Source organism: Lasioglossum baleicum, chromosome 1 (genome assembly GCF_051020765.1).
Source record: "Lasioglossum baleicum chromosome 1, iyLasBale1, whole genome shotgun sequence".
In the NCBI taxonomy this organism is placed as follows: Eukaryota; Metazoa; Arthropoda; class Insecta; order Hymenoptera; family Halictidae; genus Lasioglossum; species Lasioglossum baleicum.
Window position 1 is genome coordinate 1,184,088 of NC_134929.1, and position 23,594 is coordinate 1,207,681.

Genomic DNA, 23,594 nt, shown 5'->3' on the forward strand with positions numbered 1-23,594 from the left:
AAAAAGACCATTACTTTTTTAATATTGTATACTATACGATTTGAACTTTCTTAGAAAGGTAGAGCAACTAGTTTACTACAGGATGTAAAAAGAAATTTTTAACAAAATTGAAATTGATCGGAATTGTATAAAAAAAATAAAAGTTGCATTTTACAAATTTTTTATGTGAGCCTATACTGAAAATTTCGTCGGCATCTAACTGTAATAAATCTAAGGATTTTTACATGTTTCAATGCCTGTCGTTTTTTCCCGCATCAACCGAGTTTTATAAAGTGTATTTTTTAATTTCTCATGTAATTCTTATCAATTGCAATTTTACATGATGTTTTAACGGGTGCAGTTGCTATATATAATGCACATAGGATTTAATTAACGATACATTTATTTTATTCATTTTATTTTATTTATTTTATTCAAGTATACATTACATTTATAAAATACGTATTAATATTTGGCTGTTTGCAACATTTCGGATTTTGCAGTTAAATATATACATATTCTTTATTATTGTACGTATAGTAATCATTCGTTTATTATTTATTCCAAATACAGAGAGGAAATTAACTAATCAAAACAACATTCTATGTATTCGCGAGATGTAACCTCGTCTGTGCTACCACTAATTGTAAGAAAGCTGTCAGCACAAATGGGATATAGGAATATGATTCCTATATCCCATTCGTGCTGTCAGCCTATTTTAGCTGTCAGCAGCCCCGTCGAGATCCTGCCTGGGGCTCCAAAACCGAGTTGGTAATACAGGAAATGACAAGAAAAAGAGGCCATGTGGCCTCAGCAAAGATGGCCACCAAAATACATTGGGTGATAGGTCTATCCTTATATCTCGTCGGTGATGGTACGCAATATCTATGTGTTTTGTCTTCGATCTCTCTACTCTATTCAATGTGAAGTCGATAGCTGATCTATTATCACACCTAATAATGTATGGCTCACGCGGTATATTAATATTAATCAGTAGCTGTAACTCTTTATACATCATGTTTATCCATATCGCCTCTTTCACAGCACATTCCAACGCTATATATTCCGCCTCCATGGTAGATGTGGATATGGATCTTTGTTTGTTTGACTTCCAAGAAATCGGATTTCCTCCTAAATAAGCTATCATTCCGCTGTACGAATGCCTATCGTCAATGTCGGCAGCCCAGTCCGCATCGCTAAATATTTCTATTTCACTGTCTCCTTGACTATATATCATACTTCTCTCTCTCGTAGTGAACAAATATCTTAACACCCTTTTCGCTTGCATCCAGTGCATTTTACCTGGATCCGATACAAACTGTGCTAATTTCGATACCGCATACATTATATCCGGTCGGGTCGCCAACGCTATGTACATTAGTGATCCTACCAGTCGTGTATATGGCACATTTTTCATCCCCTCTCTTTCCATTTTACTTGAAGGGCTATCCTGCTTCGATAATTTTATACCTGCCTCGATTGGCGTTTTTGTGGTTTTACACTCTGTCATATTGTATTCATCTAATAGTTTCTGTATATACAACTCTTGTGACAGTTTCATAGTTTTATCAGTATATGTAATACTTATCCCTAATAAATAAGACGCTATTCCTAAGTCTCTTATTTCATATTGTGACGTTAATAATACTTTAACTCGTTTTACTTTATCTACATTTTTACTGAATAACACTATATCATCGACATAAATAGTTAGAATGAGATCGCGATCATATATGTAGACGCAGTTATTGCTTTTTAATCTTTGGAATCCGTTTTTAATTAGGAACATATCAATTGCATCATTCCAATTCCGACCCGACTGTTTTAACCCGTAAATCGGTCTTTTCAATTTTGCTACCTTTGTATCTGTAACTTCATATATATTTCCTCAGTCAGTTCTCCATACAAATATGCACATTTAACATCTAAATGATGTGCCTGCCAACCTTCGCACATTGACATTGCCAATAACATCCTAATAGTCGACATGTTGGCAACTGGAGCATATGATTCAAAATAGTCTACATCTTTCTTTTGACCATACCCCTGCGCTACCAATCTCGCTTTATACCTAATAACCTTGCCGGTGGGATCCGTCTTGACCTTGTAGACCCATTTGCTACCGATACATGACATATTTTCGACTCTATTTACAACCTCCCACGTATTTCTGCTTTCTAAGCTCTGTAATTCCTCATCCATTGCCATTTTCCATTATTCGGATTGAGGTAATGACATCGCTTGCTCGAACGTTGTAGGTTCGATTATCTCTGCTAGGTTAATTTCAATATTTTTAGGTTTACCTTTACAACCCCAAGGATTTCTAATAACCTTTCCGCGTTTTCGTTTACTTATAACAATATCTGATTTTCGCGTCTCTCGTAAACTGCTAACATCACTATTTATATTTGTTTCTACTTTATCGTTTTCTAATTTCAGCATTTCTTCTATTGGTACACTACTTGTTGCTTTATCTAGTTTTACTTCTTCCTTGTTAATTTCTATCTCATTTGTTACATCATTGGCTCTATTTTCGTCGTAAAATGGTATTTCATATGTTTCTTTCTCATGAATATATTCAAGTCCACATACTTCTTCCACGAATTCTACATGTTTACTATGGATAATATCGTCTTTCGAAGGGTCATATAGCCGATATCCCTTCGTTTGTGTCGAATACCCTACAAATATACATTCTTTCGCCCTTGGATTGAGCTTATGCTTACCGTGTCCCGACAGATGTACATACGCCAAACATCCATACGTTTTTAAATGCCTCACGCTTGGTCTATTTCCAGTCCACATACCTTCCGGGACATTATCGCCGATTGCTGAATGCATGACTCTGTTTTTGGTATAGCATGCAGTAAGCTACGCTTCTGCCCAAAATCTTTCGGGTAATTTTGCTGTCTTTAACATCGCACGCACAAGATTCATTAAAGTTCTGTTAACCCTTTCGGCTACACCGTTCATTTGTGGTGTATACGCATTTGTGCGTTCATGTCTTATACCTAATTTATCAAATAACGTTTCTAATTCCTTGTTACAAAATTCTAATCCGTTATCAGTTCTTATTCTCTTTATTTTTCTATTCAGTTCCCTTTCTACTCTAGCTATATATTTTTGTATGAAACCAGATACTTCGTCTTTACTTTTTAAACAATATATTGTTGTTTTCCTAGAATAGTCATCAGTGAGAGTGAGAAAATATTTTGAACCCCCCATTGATTTTACTGGTAATGGTCCACATAAATCTGAATGAATTAAATCCAATACAGCTTTCGTTTGTCTACCTCCCATGCTCTTACATGGAGCTTTCACAGATTTGCCTACGCTACATCCATTACAATGAACATCCTTTATATTTAAATTTTCCAAGCCTCTAACTAAACTCTTATTTGATATTTCGCGAATATTTCTTGTGCTTATATGGCAAAATCGTTGATGCCATTTCTCACTATCATCTAATTTATCGTTCTTGACAATATGTGTTTCCACTTGATTTGGCCTGCTTTTAGTTACATTAGCTCTAACGATATATAATCCATTTTTACAGAATGCTTCCCCCACTATCGTCTTAGTCTTCTTATTTAAAATGCTTAATCTATGATTATCTATTATTAGTCGTTTCTGCTTACTCTCTATTCGTGATACTGACAATAAGTTTCTTCTTACATTAGGAACATGGTACACATTGTGCAAAGTTATATCAAAACTGTCATTATTTACATAAGTCTCTATGTTAATATCACCGATTCCTATTGCCTTTAAGTTATCCTGCGCATTGTGGTCAGCTGAGTAAATTGTTTCATTCGCTATTGACTTATAATTAACAAACCAATCTCTATGTTTACAAATGTGGTGAGTCGCACCACTATCTATTAACCAAGAGTCATCTAATTGAACATTATTTAATTCTAATAAGAACATATCTTTCCGCTTATACTGCTTATCATTAGACGTACCCTGTTTCCACTTTGTCGTTGTGCTTTGTGTCCTTGTTTTACAATAATGTGCAAGGTGTCCCTGTTTACCGCACTTGAAGCATTTCCTTTCATCCTTTCTATATTCCTTCGGTTGATTATACGCTTCTCTGTTTTGATGAGGCGTGTCTCTGGTTTGATGGTGCGCTTCTTTTCTTTCTTCAGGGCTGCTGCTCTCCTTCGCTGCTCTCCTGTCGTACTCGTTCAGCAATATTCCTTTTATTTCTGACGACTTAAACTTTTCGTCATCGAGGTTCGCTAATGCCATGATAATTCCTTCGTATGTATCCGGTAATCCACATAGCATTGCATACGCTAAATCGTCATCTCTGATTTCATGACCTGCTTCTTTAAGACTGTCGCTACATGTCTTTATTCTTCCTAAATACGACATCATTGTTTCATCATGCTCAAGCTTTATCGAAACCATTTGTTTCTTGAGTTGTAATATTCTAGGCCTCGACTTTGGTTCAAATACCTTTGTTAGCGCATCCCAGGCTTCAGATGCTTTTGTACGGTCCATGATGTGTATTTGGTGTTCCGGCTCAATACTTAATGCAATCGTGGCTAGTGCTTTGTCTTCTTTACGTCTAAAGATTGTCCTTGCTTCGTTCTCCGTTGGTTCAACAACTTCACCGTTCACGTGTTGCCATAATTCACGTTGTACTAAAGCCATTTTCACGTTAAACTTCCATGATCGGTAATTGTTCCCATTTAATTTATCTATCCGATCAGTTTGTATTAGAGTAGCCATTTTTCCTTTATTTATTTATTAATCGTACTTCTTTATAATCTTCGGAACACGTGGTTATTCTCACATAACCTCACTTTCAAATATAACTTTCTTTCTATTTATGCGTATCTTTTATTTCCACTTCCGTTCGCGTGATGGAACCGTTCCTGGGCCCATAACCTTGTTAGATTATTGAATATATAACGGTTTATTGATAATGAACGATACATGAAAAATACATATTGCGACACGCGACAAGACACGAGGACCGCACGATGGCTTGCGTAGACCAATGCTCATGCGCACATCATACTCGCACGCACTCTTGCAAACACTTCCGCGCACGCTCGCACGTTACAGGATGTGTGACAAACTTCCATCAAATAAAACTAATTATGATAATAAGATGCACAGTGGGCTGTATGCCCGATTTCAGCGGCCACAGTTAGTTCAAAATTTGCTCCATATTGAAACTGCTGTAACTTTGCTAAAATTTATCCAAATTTGATGAAAAAACAACCATTTTAAAGCCTGAGATTTCTACTTCTTGTACTGTATACCGTTTTTGCTGAAACGGATGTTTTGAGTGCAAAATTTGTCCATAAAGAGGAGCGTATTAGATTGTAAAGTTTGTAGCTATTTTTCAATCAAGTACTGCGGATTATAATCAATAGTTTAACGTTATTCGTCTATTTTATGTACACTATCGAAAAGTGTAATCATTTACAATTAAAATATCTTTTTAAAATAGTTATTACAAAGAATAATCTCCGTTATTTATAATAGTATGGAAAAATGTTATGAACAAAATTTGCACGGTTCAGAGGGGGACTTGTGGCACAAACATTTTCTACGTGAGTGCAGCCATGAGAAGATTTCAAGGTCACCTTGATTTTTTTAAACAGAATGTCCTTTTTTATACCATAGATCGATAGAGTATCAAATTCTGAGTATAAAAGTGTTGACCTTCGTGTATCCTAAACCTAATAGTTAACGAGATATTATCAAAAGAAGAAAGAAAATTGTTTCGATAATATCTCGTTAACTATTAGATTTAGGACATATGGAGGTCAATACATTTTTACTCAGAATTCGATAGTCTATCGATTCATGATACAAAAAGTAGGTCTTTCGATTTAAACAAATGAAGGTGACCTTGAAATCTCCTCCATGCATCCACCCACGCAGAAAATGTTTATGTCACAACATATCCCCCTCCATACCGTGCAAATTTTGTCCATTCCATTTTTTCATATTATTACAAATAAAGGCAATATTCAAAGTGGACATAGTTATTGCCCCACCCTGTATATTATTTAAATTTCGTGTGTATGCTGTTTTCTTATTTTAGTGTATATTGTATGTTTATTATTATTATTTATTATTTATTTAAGTTAATACGTAGCATTTTACGAGTAAGCATTTTATGAAAGAATAATGTGTTCTGAATACAAAAGAAATGGGGGCCCTCAAAACCTAATACAACATAAGAAAATATAAATACTGTTCCATTTAGTAAGATGATGCATTTATGGTTTAACCCCTTGAAAACGTCTTTATCCCCAAAAATCTCATAAAATTTATATCATTCGTATGGCTATATATTTATTTTAATGCTTAAAAATTGATTACAAACGAATCAAATTTTATTTCATTTAAAAAGACAGGCGCAACATTCACATTTATTAGGCTTCATTTAGAATCTTCATGACGAGGTTGACTCGTTAAAATACGGCAAGGGGTTGAAACATTTCATCGAAATGTGATAAGAGTGTCACATATACCGTTATAACAACAATGCATATCGTAGTTGTGGATCCATAATAGATAAGCGAAACTTTCATTTAAAGTGAAACAGACGTATATATCGGAAATTAAGCATTTTGGAGAAAAATGTTTCAGACAAAAGTTGTATGGTTTCAAGGGGGATATCAAATCTTGTCATTGATTTGACCTTGATTAGTCGTTTGAAAATCACGTGAAGGTCATCTTCAATTTCTTAAATAGAACTCCCTATCTTTTATTGCATATTCTTGTAGCTTGTTTTAAGAGATTCCCAAAAAAAACACTATAATAAAATATTTTTCCTGAAATATTTTTCAAGTTATAAGGCTTGAAAGTGACGCGTTACCGCCTGCATTAGTATTACTCAAAGTGTACCGCGTGAAGGTTGCATGGTCAGATTTACACCTCTTTGTATGCATTTGTGTCGATGAATCCAATGATAAAAATTAACACGATTTGCAAAGTTGTTTCGGTAGGTCATGATAAAACGTGGTAAGGATTAACTGTCATTTTCAAGCATTGTAACTCGAAAAATATTTAAGGAAGAAATATTTTATTACAGTGTTTTGGAAAGCTCTCAAAACAATCTACAAGAATATGCAATAAAAAAATAGGGAGTTCTATTTAAGAAATGGAAGATGACGTTCACGTGATTTTCAAACAACTATCGAAGGTCAAATCAATGACACCATTTTATGTCCCCCTTGAAACCATACAACTTTTGTCTGAAACATTTTTCTCCAAAATGCTTCATTTCCGAGATATACGTCTGTTTCACTTTAAATGACTCATCCGGTTTATTTAATTTAAACATTACAACAATATAATAATAGGATAATATGTAATACTGTGACCGGACGCATTCTTGCTTGTCATGAGTTACTTCTAGGTTATGGCGTGTACTCGATCACATCGATCGATAATTCTGTCGTTGCCAGGAAAAACATCCCAAGTCACAATTACAAAAAATTTAAGTTTATGCATTAATCGAGTTTTATAGTATAAGATTTACGTCTCTACCAGAAAATGTCGCAAAAATAAATTCGAAAGGCTCATAAAAAATAATGCAATTTAACCGATGTCCTATGTCAAAGCATTAATGATCGCAACTTTAAACAGCAATACAGTAGAGTCGCGTTATTTTGCAAACAGCTGTGTTCTGCATGGAGAAATATCGTATAGGGACATTATTTTTTTATGACTCACAAGGAGAGGCCAAGGTAGTCGGGATCCGGATTTTCTTGAAACTTGCAGTATTTGAAGATGACGTATCCAAATGTAATGTAGCAAAGCAGTAGCGCGCGCTTCTCAAGATTTCCTGAGAAAATTGCATTTGAAAATCGGTTTATACGCGCGCGTTTTAAGGAGTTCGCGTTAAAAGGATAACAAGAAGATGAGTAGCCGTGTACGTAGCGAGAAATGCTAGTAATCGGTAGGTTGCTGGTTCGAATCCCCCGCTTCCGATATTTTTTTTGTTTCTTGAAATTGATACCTACCTCAATTTTAAGCCTTAAGGGGGCCGGCGCGGCCGTGCGACAGTGTGTGGACACACGCACACATCGCTAAATTCGCATATACGTATATGCAATTACAAGGTTTACGAAATGACAAAATTACGCTTCAGCATTGCAATGAGTAGTTCAGAAGTGGTCAATTATGATTCCTAAAAGTCAGATACATGCGGCTACGGTGCCCAAAATGGATATTTTTACGTTATAGAGGAATAATTTGTAATATTCGGCAGAGAGACACCGCCTGTCCCAAATAACAATACAGCAACTCGAGGTATCGAAATTTTGCACTAGTAGCATGACAATCTCGTTCCTAAGTTGGACGTTACAAATGTTCCAATAGAATACGGCTGATAATGCAGGTCGATATTATATTGTCCATCGATAATACAGTGTCCACCGTCCATGCAAACACTAAATTTATTGAACAAAAACACTGGTACGCGAAGCGGCTATCTTCTGACGTCTTGCTTACTTCGGTTGCCTCGTGACAGGCCAATACCAGTGGTGTTGGACAGGCAATATCTGCCGAACATTACAAATTATTCCTCTATAACGTAAAAATATGCATTTTGGGCACCGTAGCCGCATGTATCTGACTTTTAGGAATCATAATTGACCACTTCTGAACTACTCATTGCAATGCTGAAGCGTAATTTTGTCATTTCGTAAATCTTGTAATTGCATATACGTATATGCGAATTTAGCGATGTGTGCGTGTGCCCACACACTCTCGCACGGCCGCGCCGCGCCGCGCCGGTCCCCTTATCTATTATTTATAAGTTATTTTTATTTTTTAACTAGAAAATGCATGTTTTTTATTTGTGGGCGTTGGGAAATAAATGGAACATAAAAATAATACAGAATGTTATATTTACCTTGTTATTGAAAATTCTCTCTCTGTATTAATTAGATGTTAGAGATACCAGATGCTCTGTGATACAAAAGAGGTATTTATAAATGTGAACGTAGAGAAGGGCAGCATGTAAACATGAATCACACTGTCCTTCCTTACACCCAAAACTTTCATCGTTAATTAAACCACTAAATACAGTTGAAATTGTATCGTGTTTAATGTCATTTTAATCATAAAAATGCCAGAAATAAGTTGGTGAAAGTCCCATAAAAAAATAATGAACAATAAAGAAGTTTTGTAATTGCAATAGCAGTGGTTTACAACGATATACCCGAGCTGAGATCAGATTACGCGGCATGTTTACACTGCTCGGAGATCGAGGCAGCTCGAGCTTCATGGCCCCTGCGGTGTTGCCCTCAGTGGAGGGGGTAGGCACTTGACAAATTCTGGGTAGGCGGTCGCTGAGAAATAACGCGAATTTACTGTATCTCGAAAGTAAAAGTATATGTGACATGTGGCGTTCTTCCTGACGACGACAGACCCATTAAGCAAAATGCTCGGTTTTGGACAGCCGGCTGTGCTAGCAGAATATCGTACATCTACGTCCGAATAAGTATCGCTTTATGCTGGCACGGTGTGCTGTCCAAAATCGAGGAGATTCCGAGCACACTCACCTTCAAGCGTCGTTCTGCCAGCATATTGCCCGCCATCTGCTCGCATCGTACGATTGCAGGCTGTGCCCGATATCTGCTCGAGACAGACTTGGCTGACTGGGGAATTATGAATTCCCTCATTGTGCAGACCCTCCATGCTAGCCACAGTAATAAAAACAGAAAATCGACTGTTTATTATTTTGTATATCCCTACCAGTGTCGAAACTGCTAATTGCACCCTTCTTTTTAAGACAAAATAAAGTGTTAAATGATCAAGTTGGGCATTAGGCTTAATTGCATTTAAAAGAATCTCGAAACTACTTTGATTTATGAAATAAAAGTGAGAATTTCGAGAATTTTATTATCCTACATTGGTTGATTATGAAGCATTTGTACCATTTTCCGAGTGATTATACTCTACTCAAATTAGTTGTGATTAAATTACTTGTTTAATCAACATACTTGCATATTTTTTTTATAACTCTTATATATTTGTAAATCTAGCAACAATGTGTACAACGATTACTGCAATGCCTAGTATCAAAGAATTAAGAGAATAAGACTAAAATATGTACGAAGATTGTGTTGTAATTCGTGATTAAGCAGCACATTTAGTTTTACAGTTCATGAAAATATAATTAAAAAACTGTTCTACGGACGTTTGTTTCACGTTAGAACCTCGATTGTGGAAACTGTAGTTGGACTTTTGTAACAGAAAATATGATTATCTATCATTTTTTGTAGTACACATTTTCTATAATATTAATAATGTCTTTAAAACAAATTGGACAATCCCAGTCGGTCAATTTTAATTTTTTTAATATTTTTGTAATATGCTTTCTGTGCGAACAAATGCAGTCGATCATGTCAATCAAGCGGAAGTAAGTTTAGAAATTAATTTAAATATCTGGAGTAGTGCACACAGAAGACACCCATAATATAATACATTCCAAAAATGGTTTAAAAAAGCGGTATACAAGGTGTCCCAAAAAAATGTTGTACTTCCTTGAAAGGGGCGATTCCTGAGGTCATTTGAAATAACTTCTTCCTTTGCGAAAATTTTCTACGCGACTTTGTTAAGGAGTTCTTAAAGGAAAACACGGACCAATCAGAGCACGGCTGCAGCTGAGCGTGGCGTCAATTGGCCGAACCGTGCTCCGTCCACAGAAGCCGCGCTCTGATTGGTCCGTGTTTTTCGTTAATATCTTCTTAACAAAGCTTCGGAGAACATTTTCGCAAAGGAAAAAGTTACTTCAGGTGACCTCGGAAATCAGTTCCGTGTAAGGAAATGCAACATTTTCGAGACACCCTGTACATCATACGTGTATCTCTTGTGGTAGTAAGTGTATAGTCTTTGTAAGCAATTATTTACATATGTAAGTACATTTATACTGTACACTGACTACCACATACAAAAATATACATATTTATACAGGCTGGGTCCGAAGAAACAGAACACCTAAATATCTCCGTTACTTTTCGTTGTACAAAAAAACTTTTCACGGCAAAGTTACACAGTGTGAAGGGCCACATGTAACGGTGTAAGGAAAAAAATTTTCAAGGTATTTTTTAATGAGATTTCAAGGTCATCGATATTTTTTAAATGGAATGAGGTATTTTTTAATACATCAATCGATGCTCCTGGACATTCGTTATAAAAAAGTACTAACCCATGTATGTTGAAAAGTTAATAATTCAGGAGATATTTCAATTTAAATAACTCTAAAATACCATTACTGTCGTACCTTAGAGTTATTTAAATGGAAATATCTCGTGAACTACTAACTTTTCGACATACATAGGTTAGTACTTTTTTATAACGAATGTCCAGCTGCATCGATTGTTGTATTAAAAAATACCTCATTCCATTTAAAAAATATCGATGACCTTGAAATCTCATTAAAAAATGACCTTGAAAATTTTTTCCCTTCCACCGTTACATGTGGCCCTTCAAACAGTGTAACTTTGTGTCCTAAGAAATTTTTTTGTACAACGAAAAGTAACGGAGATATTTAGGTGTTCTGTTTCTTCGGACTCACCCTGTATATACAGTCTTTTTAAACAATTTCTTGATCGACTTATATGCGAGTTTATTATATGTTTAGTACAAAACAATGTAGTGTGTTAAGAGGTTAAGATGCAATATTTTTTGACCACGTGACAGTTTCAAATTTTCAAAAATGGTTTTATATCTGAAAAAGATATACCAGAATTGTTACCTTTCGACTTACACATTCCTTCAGATGCACTGAGGACCACAGCACCATAGAGCAATTAGCTCTAGAACAATTTGCATAATCGAGGCTCGAGCGTAGCAAGGAAACTTTTTGATATTAGGGAATCGTACTTTCCCTACAAGTACTGTCATCGTTCGCTTTAAGGGGAGGTTCCGGTCTAGGTCTTTGACAAAATTGAATTTCTTTAAAAGAATATGTCAATAAAAGGAAACTTCGAAATTTTCAGAATTTCCAAAGTGATAGGCGTTCAAGTGTCTTTAAACACGTGTCACTTTTCGAACTGATGGGACAAATATCTCAAAAACCCATAAGTCAATATGGATGGCTTTTTTAAATTATAGTACATACTTGGCCCAAGTTAACGAACATCTAATATCGTGAGATTGTTAAAATGTACTTATTTTGTAAGGAGAGTAGAATTGTGATAAAGTCCAGATAAAAATTGTGTCTATCTTTAAAGTACCAGAGAAAGGATCAAATTTTTTTTTGGAAAGTTTCACGAGCTCACTTTCTCGGAAATTGCATGGAGTCTATGAATACATATATTTGATGTTTTGTTTAAAATTTAGAGCCTAGGAGCTAGACGTCTGTGCTCCATGTTTGTAAAGAATATATACAGGGTGATCCAAAAATGTTACACTTCCTTGGTAGGGGTGGAGAAACCGAAGCCGGGGAGAACATTTTCGCAAAGGAAAAAGTTACTTCAAATGACTTCAGGAGTCACCCCTTTCAGGGAAGTACAACATGTTTGGGACATCCTGTATAGCAATATCTACAGTGAGAGTCAAAAATGAGTATACATCTCATACATATGAGATTCTACATTGTATTTACAGCAGATTTTGCAAAAAGCAAAGTTGTGATGTTGTAGTACATGGTATTTCTAGTGTCACAATCGTATACAGGGTGGGGCAAAAACTATGTCCACCTTGAATATCTCCGTTATTTGCAACAATATGGGAAAATGTTATGAATAAAAATTGCACGGTACAGGGGGGACATGTTGTGACGAAAACATTTTTTGCGTGGGTGGAGGCATAGAGGAGATTGCAAGGTCACCATGATTTTTTTAAATAGAATGTCCTATTTTTTATAACATAGATCGATAGAGTATCAAATTCTGAGTATAAAAGTGTTGACCTTCATATGTCCTAAACCTAACAGTTAACGAGATATTATCCAAAGAAGAATGAAAATTATTTCGATAATATCTCGCTAACCATTCGATTTAGGACATATGGAGGTTAATACATTTTTACTCAGAATTCGATAGTCTATCGATTCGTGATACAGAAAGTAGGTGCTTCCATTAAAAAAAAATCAAGGTGACCTTAAAATGTTCTTTATGCCTCCACCCACGGAGAAAATGTTTCTGTCATGATATGCTCTCCCCTATACCGTGCAAGTTTTGTATACAATTTTTTCATATTATTACAAATAACGGTAATATTCAAATTGGACATAGTTATTGCCCCACCTAACACCTAACAGACTTGGTCTACCTAACACCTTTTATGGCCATTGGTTTAAAAAGTAACGGCCAATTTTAAATAATGTAGCACTGCATGTAAGTCATTAAAAATGAAATAGCGTTCTTTTAAACTAATTTTTACAAACGCTTTTTTCAGTATTGCAAGAGGTATTTCTAAACTAACGAACTTGGCCGTATTTTGTTTGATCTCACAACTTTTTACGGCCATAGGAACTTGGCTCCTGTTTACAGGATGTTTTTGTTGGGATCTAGTAATCAGTAGCATGTATCGAATAATGGTTAAATAAATGTCGTGTTCTCTCTCTCTCTCTCTCTCTCTCTCTCTCTCTCTCTCTCTCTGCATATCAATAACAAATTCCGGAAACCACAGATTGTTATCTTGTTTATTCCGTTAGAAAAAAAAGCCTGAAAATTTCCTTAGCTTCCTGGACCGGAACTTCCCGCTAAAGAAAGCATTATACAAGCTGATCCTATTGTTGGTGGGTACACACGAGTTCTCCTTTGTCCGTGTCTGCATTGTCAGAAATCACGCTTGAGAAAGATTACATTGAAAAGCAATTGTCCATACGAGCTGGGTGTGTTATCGGTAAGAGGATCTAATCGCGTTGCTGCAATTTCCAGCATCTGCACTGGTCGAACCATCACGTGGACTCCTTGGATAGCGGGCCTGGACTCGGCTGGCCGCGAACCTCGAGGCCGCGAGTGAACAGCGCCATCGATGTGGCCGGTTTTCTATCCCAGGTACGTAATCGTATGAAACGGGAAAGCTACTACTACCGCAGCCAATTTCGCCGTGAAACACAAGCCCGAATTGACCATTCTGCTGTTCCGTTGATCGCCGACCTTGAAACATTTGATCGAACCCCGGAGTCGAGCCTCTATCAGCCCCTCGCGTCGTCGTAGCGTCGATACGCAATCAGAAAAATAGAAAAACCAATCACGCCGCTCGAATATGGTGAAAATTTGAACGCCCGTCAAATTGCAGCACTCATTGGAGAATCGTCTAGCAGAAATAACTTCTCGGTCGCGACGCGACGTAGAAATGCTCAATGAATATTTCTCCGGAAATGGATTTAGCGACAGGAACCGTTTCATCTCCTCTGACATTTAATATTCAAAAATTCTTCCAGTCATTTGAAACGTTCAAATTGAACACTAAACTCCCAATTCTCGGAAAAATTGTCGACATTTTACCTATGGTATAATTTTGTAGAAAACAGAAATCACTTTGAACTCACTTTGAAGCATGCAGGCTTTCCTCTCCTAGAACACTTTCGGAGTCTAACAAATATGATAGTTACTAATTTCCTTTTAACGGAAATAAAATTCGATTTTGTTGATGCTAATGTATAGGCATTGATGAACATATAGCAATAAAATAGATATACATTTTCGGGGATAGATATGCATAGAGCAGGGGTGACGAACTTCTCCGCAGGGAGCCAGAGAACCCCTACTATCATTACGATGGTCATCCCACTTCTGACGTAATCAGTGTGTCAGAGTGATGGACACGATTGTTGATGGGGTACAAATTCATTAACCGTGATTTATCACAGTGTTCGCAGAATCACGATCACAGTCGTGATTTTAACTTCATCCCCGTAGTGATCGTGATTTTTTAATCTAGAGTGAATTTGCTCACTGTCATCTCTCCCTTCCTCTCTCCCTCTCCCTCCCTCTCCCACTCCTAATTCTTCATCTCGATTCATAGTTCTTTTTTTTTTTAATATATCAATCAGCTTACATAAAAATATCTGCATATAATGTAAATTTAAAATTAAGTTACCTTTCCTGTAAACTTCGTTTAATGATAAAAATTAAAAAAATATTGAAGTTTCTTTTTGGCACCTTATTTCAGTATTTGAAATAGAAATTATTTAAATAAAAATAAATTTTTAAAAAATACCTTATGTCGGTAAGGTAGGGAGTGACATTGAAATGGTAACAAATTTTTTTTCGAATCGCCAAAAATCCTTCTGACAATCAGCATTTTAGTAAAAAAAAAATAACCTATTTCCAAAATTTCGTCCAATTCTGATGATGGACGTAAATGGAAACTTTGCCGATTCGTTCACCAAAAAAAATTTTTAATATTTTTAAAGACATTTCAATCGGTAGCATTTTCTAGGGGAAACATCTCTTCAGTTTTGCAGCCGTTAAATCCTGCAAAACTGTCTCAGGTAAAAATCAATGATGGTCTATGAAAGCAGAAGTCTCGAGCTTTGAAGTGGGACCAGGTTTATTGTTGACGATCTTTTTTAACGAAATTATCGTAGTTAAAATATTGACGCTCTTTTTGCAAATCGGAAGTTCAGTGTTCAAATACGGTTAGATCAACTGTAGCTCTCGATTTAAAATGTGAAAAAACTTATTTTGCCTTGACAATTGTATAATCGAATGAAAAGAAGGCATCAACTTGAGAAGAAGAAGAAGGTGTAGTATGTACACCACTTCCTTCTTGCATAGGTGCATAAAGTCTGTAGTCTAGGAGTAATTTGTTTCTTTAAAAATTGTTTAGTCACCTTTATTTTAGTAATTAATTGCCTTAACGAGAATAATAAAGTGAAACAGTACACTTTTGATAATAGCTTTCTATTCTAAGGGGACCATTTTCCTCGTTATCATTTGTCCCTAATAATAGACTATTGCCCACGCTCATTGCTGGCCTCATGTACAGAATAACAAGCTTGCATGTACAGAAAAGCTATACACTCTTTCAATGCATTATACCATGTACAATAATGTATACAGGGTGTCCCAAAACTCGTGAAAATCCCGAATGGGGGTGGTTCCTGAGACCATTCTAAGAGACATTTTCCTTTGCACCAATGTCAACTGCGGCTTTGTTTAGGAGTTATTAACGAAAAACACGGACCAATCAGAGCGCGCCCTGGTCCGGCGCGCCACGCCGCGCCGGCAAGCGAGTGTCGGTGGTACGCCGCGACATCGCAACGAACAAGAGTTTCTCGATAATGTGAACCCTCTCCGATTTCGATGAGCTTTGGATATGTTGTCAAGACCATGATTCTGAACAACATTTCTCTTTAGACTTTTTGGCGATCGGCTTTAGTTTACGAGATAAGTAACTTGTAATTGTAAATCGATCGATGTACTATCTGAACTATCTCCTCTACGATTTCGATGAGCTTTGGATACGTTGTCAAGACCATGATTCTGAACAACATTTCCCTTTAGACTTTTTGGCGATCGGCTTTAGTTTACGAGATAATCGTAAAAAAAGAGAAGAAGCGGAAACTGATTGAATTAAAAACTCACGTATTCAGCCGTAAATCCATTTGCTGCTTCGAAATGTGTGTCACTGGGTCACTCGGTGACGAACTGCACAGATGTCTTCAGGTATACGGCAGTACCGAAAGTCAAGGGACGTACGGCCAGGTCGACGAACTGCACAGCCGGTGGTAGAAGGCCTAAGGGATGCGCGGTCAAGTCGACGATCCAGAATTTCACTTTCACTTTCGAATCGATAAATAATTCGTATGTTTATTTCAAACAGATGCCTTGAAATTTTTCCACACTCACAATCACTGTTCACATTTGTCAACACATAGTTATGCACTAATAATAATTGCCATATCCCTTGTACTGCTGCACAAATCACAACAATCAGGTAATGCAATCACTAGACTGCGGATTTCATGCGTTTGTAGCAAACATGAGTAGGTGCATTTTAGAACAGTAGAGAGATTAAAATAATTTCAAAGCACCAATGTATTATTTTCAAATTCTTAAAATGATCACAGTAAGAATCAAATATCTGTCTGGCTCCCCTGTCCCTTGTAATAGCGGCAGCCAACATTCATTTTGCATAAAGATTCGCAGTCTAGTGATTAGTTTAAATATCACTATCAAAAACACAGCTAATAGCAACCGTTAGCTTTGAATTGACAAGTCTTTGGAGATGTTCTCTCTACCGCGGCTCGAACGACACTGATTTTCCGCAAGATTTTTCTAAAGAATTTAGGAAGGGCATTTAGAGTGTCGAAATTCGAAATGCACGCTGTAGCACGAGAACGACGGGACGGTTGGACGAAAAACAGAATGCGAGAAGGACCGCTGTAAGCTTTGTGGCATTCACATGTTTAGTTTTTCCTGTAGATTGGTACGCAGAGTCGATGGGTAACCGTTCGAAAACGTCGTCTGTCCTTCTTTTAGAAAGTTTCTTAAGGAAGGTATAGGACAATAGGGATGCTCTACGCTGACCTGACATTTTTACCCCTTGCTGGGTAAAAGGACGGATGACGTTTTCGAACAGTTACCCATCGACTCTGCGTACCAACCTGCAGGAAAAACTAAACATGTGTTTGCCACAAAGCTTACAGCGGTCCTTCTCGCATTCTGTTTTTCGTCCAACCGTCCCGTCGTTCTCGTGCTACAGCGTGCATTTCGAATTTCGACACTCTAAATGCCCTTCCTAAATTCTTTAGAAAAATCTTGCGGAAAATCAGTGTCGTTCGAGCCGCGGTAGAGAGAACGTCTCCAAAGACTTGTGATATTTAAACTAATCACTAGACTGCGAATCTTTATGCAAAATGAATGTTGGCTGCCGCTATTACAAGGGACAGGGGAGCCAGACAGATATTTGATTCTTACTGTGATCATTTTAAGAATTTGAAAATAATACATTGGTGCTTTGAAATTATTTTAATCTCTCTACTGTTCTAAAATGCACCTACTCATGTTTGCTACAAACGCATGAAATCCGCAGTCTAGTGATTGCATTACCTGATTGTTGTGATTTGTGCAGCAGTACAAGGGATATGGCAATTATTATTAGTGCATAACTATGTGTTGACAAATGTGAACAGTGATTGTGAGTGTGGAAAAATTTCAAGGCATCTGTTTGAAATAAACATACGAATTATTTATCGATTCGAAAGTGAAAGTGAAATTCTGGATCGTCGACTTGACCGCGCATCCCTTAGGCCTTCTACCACCGGCTGTGCAGTTCGTCGACCTGGCCGTACGTCCCTTGACTTTCGGTACTGCCGTATACCTGAAGACATCTGTGCAGTTCGTCACCGAGTGACCCAGTGACACACATTTCGAAGCAGCAAATGGATTTACGGCTGAATACGTGAGTTTTTAATTCAATCAGTTTCCGCTTCTTCTCTTTTTTTACGATTATCTCGTAACCTAAAGCCGATCGCCAAAAAGTCTAAAGAGAAATGTTGTTCAGAATCATGGTCTTGACAACGTATCCAAAGCTCATCGAAATCGTAGAGGAGATAGTTCAGATAGTACATCGATCGATTTACAATTACAAGTTACTTATCTCGTAAACTAAAGCCGATCGCCAAAAAGTCTAAAGAGAAATGTTGTTCAGAATCATGGTCTTGACAACATATCCAAAGCTCATCGAAATCGGAGAGGGTTCACATTATCGAGAAACTCTTGTTCGTTGCGATGTCGCGGCGTACCACCGACACTCGCTTGCCGGCGCGGCGTGGCGCGCCGGACCAGGGCGCGCTCTGATTGGTCCGTGTTTTTCGTTAATAACTCCTAAACAAAGCCGCAGTTGACATTGGTGCAAAGGAAAATGTCTCATAGAATGGTCTCAGGAACCACCCCCTTTCGGGATTTTCACGAGTTTTGGGACACCCTGTATAATCTTTGTAATTTACTGTATTATAAAACATGTGGTATTATTTATCACTGAAACAAAACAAACCTTGCAGTAAATAGTATTTTTATGTAATGTTCTTTCTCATGTCTGTAAAGTAAGTTTTGTTAATAATGTTCACTCGGATATAATATATGAAAGCTGATGTTTTATCGAACTGCGAAATTCAAAAAGTAACTAAACAAATACATTGACAAAATTTAAATAAATTAAAGTGCAATATTTGATTACTATATCTCGCATTTCTTGTCTGTATACATTACACTACACTGTAATAGAAATATTAATTGCATTTTTATTTATATTTCTTTTACTTACTTAAAATAGATTTTTAGAGTATATTTCTTTGCATGAAATGCGTATTACAAATACAACATTTTTTAAATATTTATTTTCATTATGTAAAATAGTGATGTTAATATCTGTAATTTGGAAAGTAGCGTTAATGAGTTTATAGTTGGAAATTCGACGAAAATCTTTTCGAATATTACTAGAACGTCGTCGAAACGAACTATTATCAGGGATTTTAACCTTTTAACTGAGTGACACTTTTCAATAATGAATATTTAAAGACAATTAAAATTGACATAACAAACAAACAACATTAACATTAACATTATACATTTTGCTATATGTGGTAGTCTTTTATGGGAACGTTTCGCGTATGTCAGGAATCGTAATGAAAAACACTTAAGGATGTATGTAAAAATATATCCGGTGATGCACGAGAAACAGAACACCCAAATACATAGCTCCGTCATGCTTAAAGATAGAAGAAAATGTTCGAGAGAATGATGTACTGTTAAAGGAGGCAAATATGATTATATAAAAAAACGTTTTCATTGTTGTCGTTCCCAAGGTCTTTTGAAGGTCATCGATGATTTCTAAATGGCGCTATATAGGGTGTCCCGAATTTAAATGGCAAAACTTCAGGGATGTGTAGGGGACCGAAAAACTAAGACAAAAAGTCTTTTAGATATTTGCTTGTTTTTGCTTCGTTTTGGAGAAAATCGCAAAAAAAGAAACAAAACAAGTTTTCATTTTTGTACTTATTTATTTACATTTTATTTACGTTATCATCTATTTAATGTAGATAATGTTCAAAATGTTGCCCTCTTGCAGCAATGCAAGCAGTACATCTAGCACTGACTTGATAAATTGCAGCTAAACATTGTTCTGGTGATATTTGGTGCACTGCTTCTGTGAAAGTTTATTCGGTGCCTATCAATTCAACAGAGCAATTCAGAGACCGAATCATAGATGCCAAATATCGCCAGAACAATGTTTAGCTGCAATTTATCAAGTCAGTGCTAGATGCAATGCTTGCATTGCTGCATGAGGGCAACATTTTGAACAATATCTACATTAAATAGATAATAACGTAAATAAAATGTAAATAAATAAGTACAAAAATGAAAACTTGTTTTGTTTCTTTTTTTGCCATTTTCTCCAAAACGAAGCAAAAACAAGCAAATCTCTAAAAGACTTTTTGTCTTAGTTTTTAGGTCCCCTACACGCTACTGAAGTTTTGCCATTTAAATGCGGGACACCCTGTATACTTTCAACTTCATACTTTTTATATTTTTCATACGTTTTAAAGACTTCTGCAGTTGGACATTCAGACGTCTTAAAGATTCCCCGTATGTCCTACGAATGTCTCCTGAACGTCTTGTGTTAGAAAACGGTACGTCTCTAAGACGTGTGTTTGCCGTCTAAAAGACGTTCATTAGACGGTCGTATGACATTCCGGAGGTATTCAAGACATCCCTAAGAAGTCTTAAAGGTCCATAAATGTTAATTAAATTAAAAGAAGGGAAGAGTAAAAATAGATTTCGACGAAAACGAGTTTTAAGTTAAACCTAGCTTTATCAGAAGAACGCATGTGGAATTGACATAAAAAGTGTAATAAAAATAATAATTGCAATTAAATCACTATAAAAATAATAAAAATTGACGAGTTGAAGTTGAAATCAAAGAGTTGAAATGGAAATTGAAGTCGACGATGAAATTGAAGAAGTTGAAATGGAAATTGAAGTTGCAATTGAACTTGAACTGCAAATTGAAGTTGGAATTGAAGTTAAAATGGAAATTGAAGCTGAAATTTGAAAAATTCAATAGTTGAAATTGTTGAAATAAAACAGTCCTGAAATGAAGACTCAGGATCCAAGAATGCCGTTACAATGTAATGTGTGATGTATGGTGGTGTGTTTCACCTCGAAGAGACGATCGGCGGTCGAAATGACGATCGGTGGTCGAAAAGACGATCAGCAGCCGAAGCGACGATCTAGTCGCGAGACGCGACTTTGTTCAGTTCGACACGAGAGTCGGTATAGGCAGGACATACTTAGGGTGCGTTCCGTTTCACGCTTCAAGCGCATACACTGTATAGTGTATGCATAGAGATTCTTATACTACACTATACAGTGTATGCGCATTATGCGTGAAACGGAACGCACCCCTGGTATAGTTAATTATACATAGCCGTTTTACAATAAAAAGTATTTAGTTACCTATTTCACTAGACTGTGTTTGATAGTTTGATTCCACTCAATCCTATACCTTAACAGAAATTGAAGTCGAAATTGAAAGAATGAAGTTGAAATGGAAATTGAAGTCGACGATGAAATTGAAAAATTGAAGTTGAAATGGAAATTGAAGTTGGAATTGAACTTGAACTGCAAATTGAAGGTGAAATGGAAATTGAAATTTGAAAAATTGAAGAGGTGATATTGAATTTGAAATAGAAAGATTGAAGTTGAAATTGAAGTTGAAATGGAAATTTGAAGAGTTGAAGTTGAAGTTGAAATTGAAATTTGAAAAATTGAAATTGAAATTTGAGAAACTAAAGAGTAGATATTGAAGTTGAAATCGAAGAGTTGGAATGGAAATTGAAGACGAAGTTGGAATTGAAGAGTTGAAGTTGAAATAGAAGAGTAGAAATTGAACTTGAAATTGATGTTGAAATCGAAATTTGAAAAATTTAAGAGTTGAAATTGAAAAATTGAAATTGAAGCGAAGACACTAACTCGAACAAATAATACCAATGCTAATACTGCTAGATTATGGGTATATACAAACCACACTGTTTATGGTCTTAAAGGCGTAAACGTTAAGAGTTTTCTTAGAACGCAAGACTTTCAGACTTGAAATAGACGTAAAATGGACGTCTTTAAGACGTCGTATGCTATCTGGGTAGTGTTGTAGCTGATGTTAAGACGACTTCAATGATGTGAGATACACTACGACCTTCAAATGACCCTGGACTCATAAATAGGTATAGTTTATGTACTCTGTTTGATCAACGAAAATTTTAATTTCTAGATCTAACTCCTCTTGATTTTTTGTTCTGTGAAACACTAAAAAATGATGTACAGTAAATCCTCTATTGACGCAAAAGCCTTGGGTAGGTTTGTTTGCATCGATCGTAAAGGGACACTATTTTTTTGAGCTTCAAGGGCCGAGCCGAACGTAGAGAAGAACAGCACGTATAAAGAGAGACCGCGCGCGTCCGAAGCTACTGCGACTCTCCGCGTCTCTTTCTTTCCCATACGCTGTCCTTCCTTGTGCCCGAAATGTTCATCGAAACATTAATCGCACGGGCTTTTAAACTGTGCCGACGACTGCGGCTCTCCGCGTCGCATTAGTAGTGGAGCTATTAATTCTCACACCGATATACCCGAGCCGAGATCAGATTACTACAGTGAAGGGGATATTTTTCTGCGTCCACCGTGTATCCACCTTTTTGCGTCGATAGAGGATTTACTGTATATCGTGATCAACCGTGTACACTAGTGACGGCGTGCAGAATTATTAACCGTGATTCATCACAGTGATCGCAGATTTTAATTTCATTCACGGCGAGATCGTGATTTTTTAATCTACAGTGGCCGAAATAATGGTAGGTTCACTTCAATTTGTCGACATAATGTTGTGTTTAATGCAGTATTTTCGATTTTACTTATTATTATTTATTCATTCTAATAAAATTAACAAACTACACAGCTCAATTGAATAACACAATGTTAATCAAAGTCAATTACCTATTGCAACTCTTGAATTTTAGTTGCGAAATAAACATAGGTTCATTATGTATTTTCACATAAAAAATTGAAAAAAAGAAAAAAGAAAAATAATTCAGTACTTAGTTGAACCTCCTTTGTGTTTTATAACTTCAAATATTCTGCGTGGAACTGATTAAATTAATTTTTTTAATGTTTCTAAATTTCAGACCACGCCTTTCTAATCCCATTTTTCATTTCTGAAACAGTGCTGTACTGTTTTTCATTGTCGTATACCTTTCGTGTTAATATTCCCCAAAGATTTTCAATCGGATTTAAGTCCGGACTCCTCGATGGCCAGAGTAAAACTTCAATTTTTTAACCGACTTCGAAAAAGGAGGAGGTTACTCAATTCGATCTGTATGTGCCTTTTGTTTTTTTTTCGCTTTTTTTTCTATGTATGTTCACCGATTACGTCGAGATGGATGGACCAATCGGAACGAAACCTTTTGCATCTTGTAGAGTATGTTCCTGGGATGGTCCCGTGCAAAAAAATTTTACATTTCTTTATTAATTATACGATTTTATTTGCGAAAATGTAGGGTGATGATACCGTCGTGAACTCCGCTGAATGTTAGACATTAGGAACAGTAACGACGCGACGTCGTTACCATTATCGATTGCCGCTTTCAGATATTTATAAATTACGATTTGGAATGTGCC

General features: G+C 36.4%; 1 protein-coding gene across 16 annotated transcripts in view; it reads left to right on the forward strand.

Annotated features, from left to right (window-relative positions):
• LOC143210125 (uncharacterized) overlaps positions 1–23,594 on the forward strand; it is a 957,580-nt gene that overhangs the window by 821,188 nt on the left and 112,798 nt on the right. For 15 of the 16 annotated variants that reach the window (XR_013009198.1, XM_076426793.1, XM_076426776.1 and 12 more), the window contains one exon: positions 13,851–13,970. The exons of the other annotated variant lie outside the window; for it this stretch is intronic. Coding sequence is in view for 14 of the 15 variants with exons in the window: in XM_076426793.1 (XP_076282908.1) it covers positions 13,851–13,970 (120 nt within the window). In the remaining variant the exon portion in view is untranslated. The remainder of the gene's footprint in view (positions 1–13,850; positions 13,971–23,594) is intronic. 16 annotated transcript variants of the gene reach the window in all.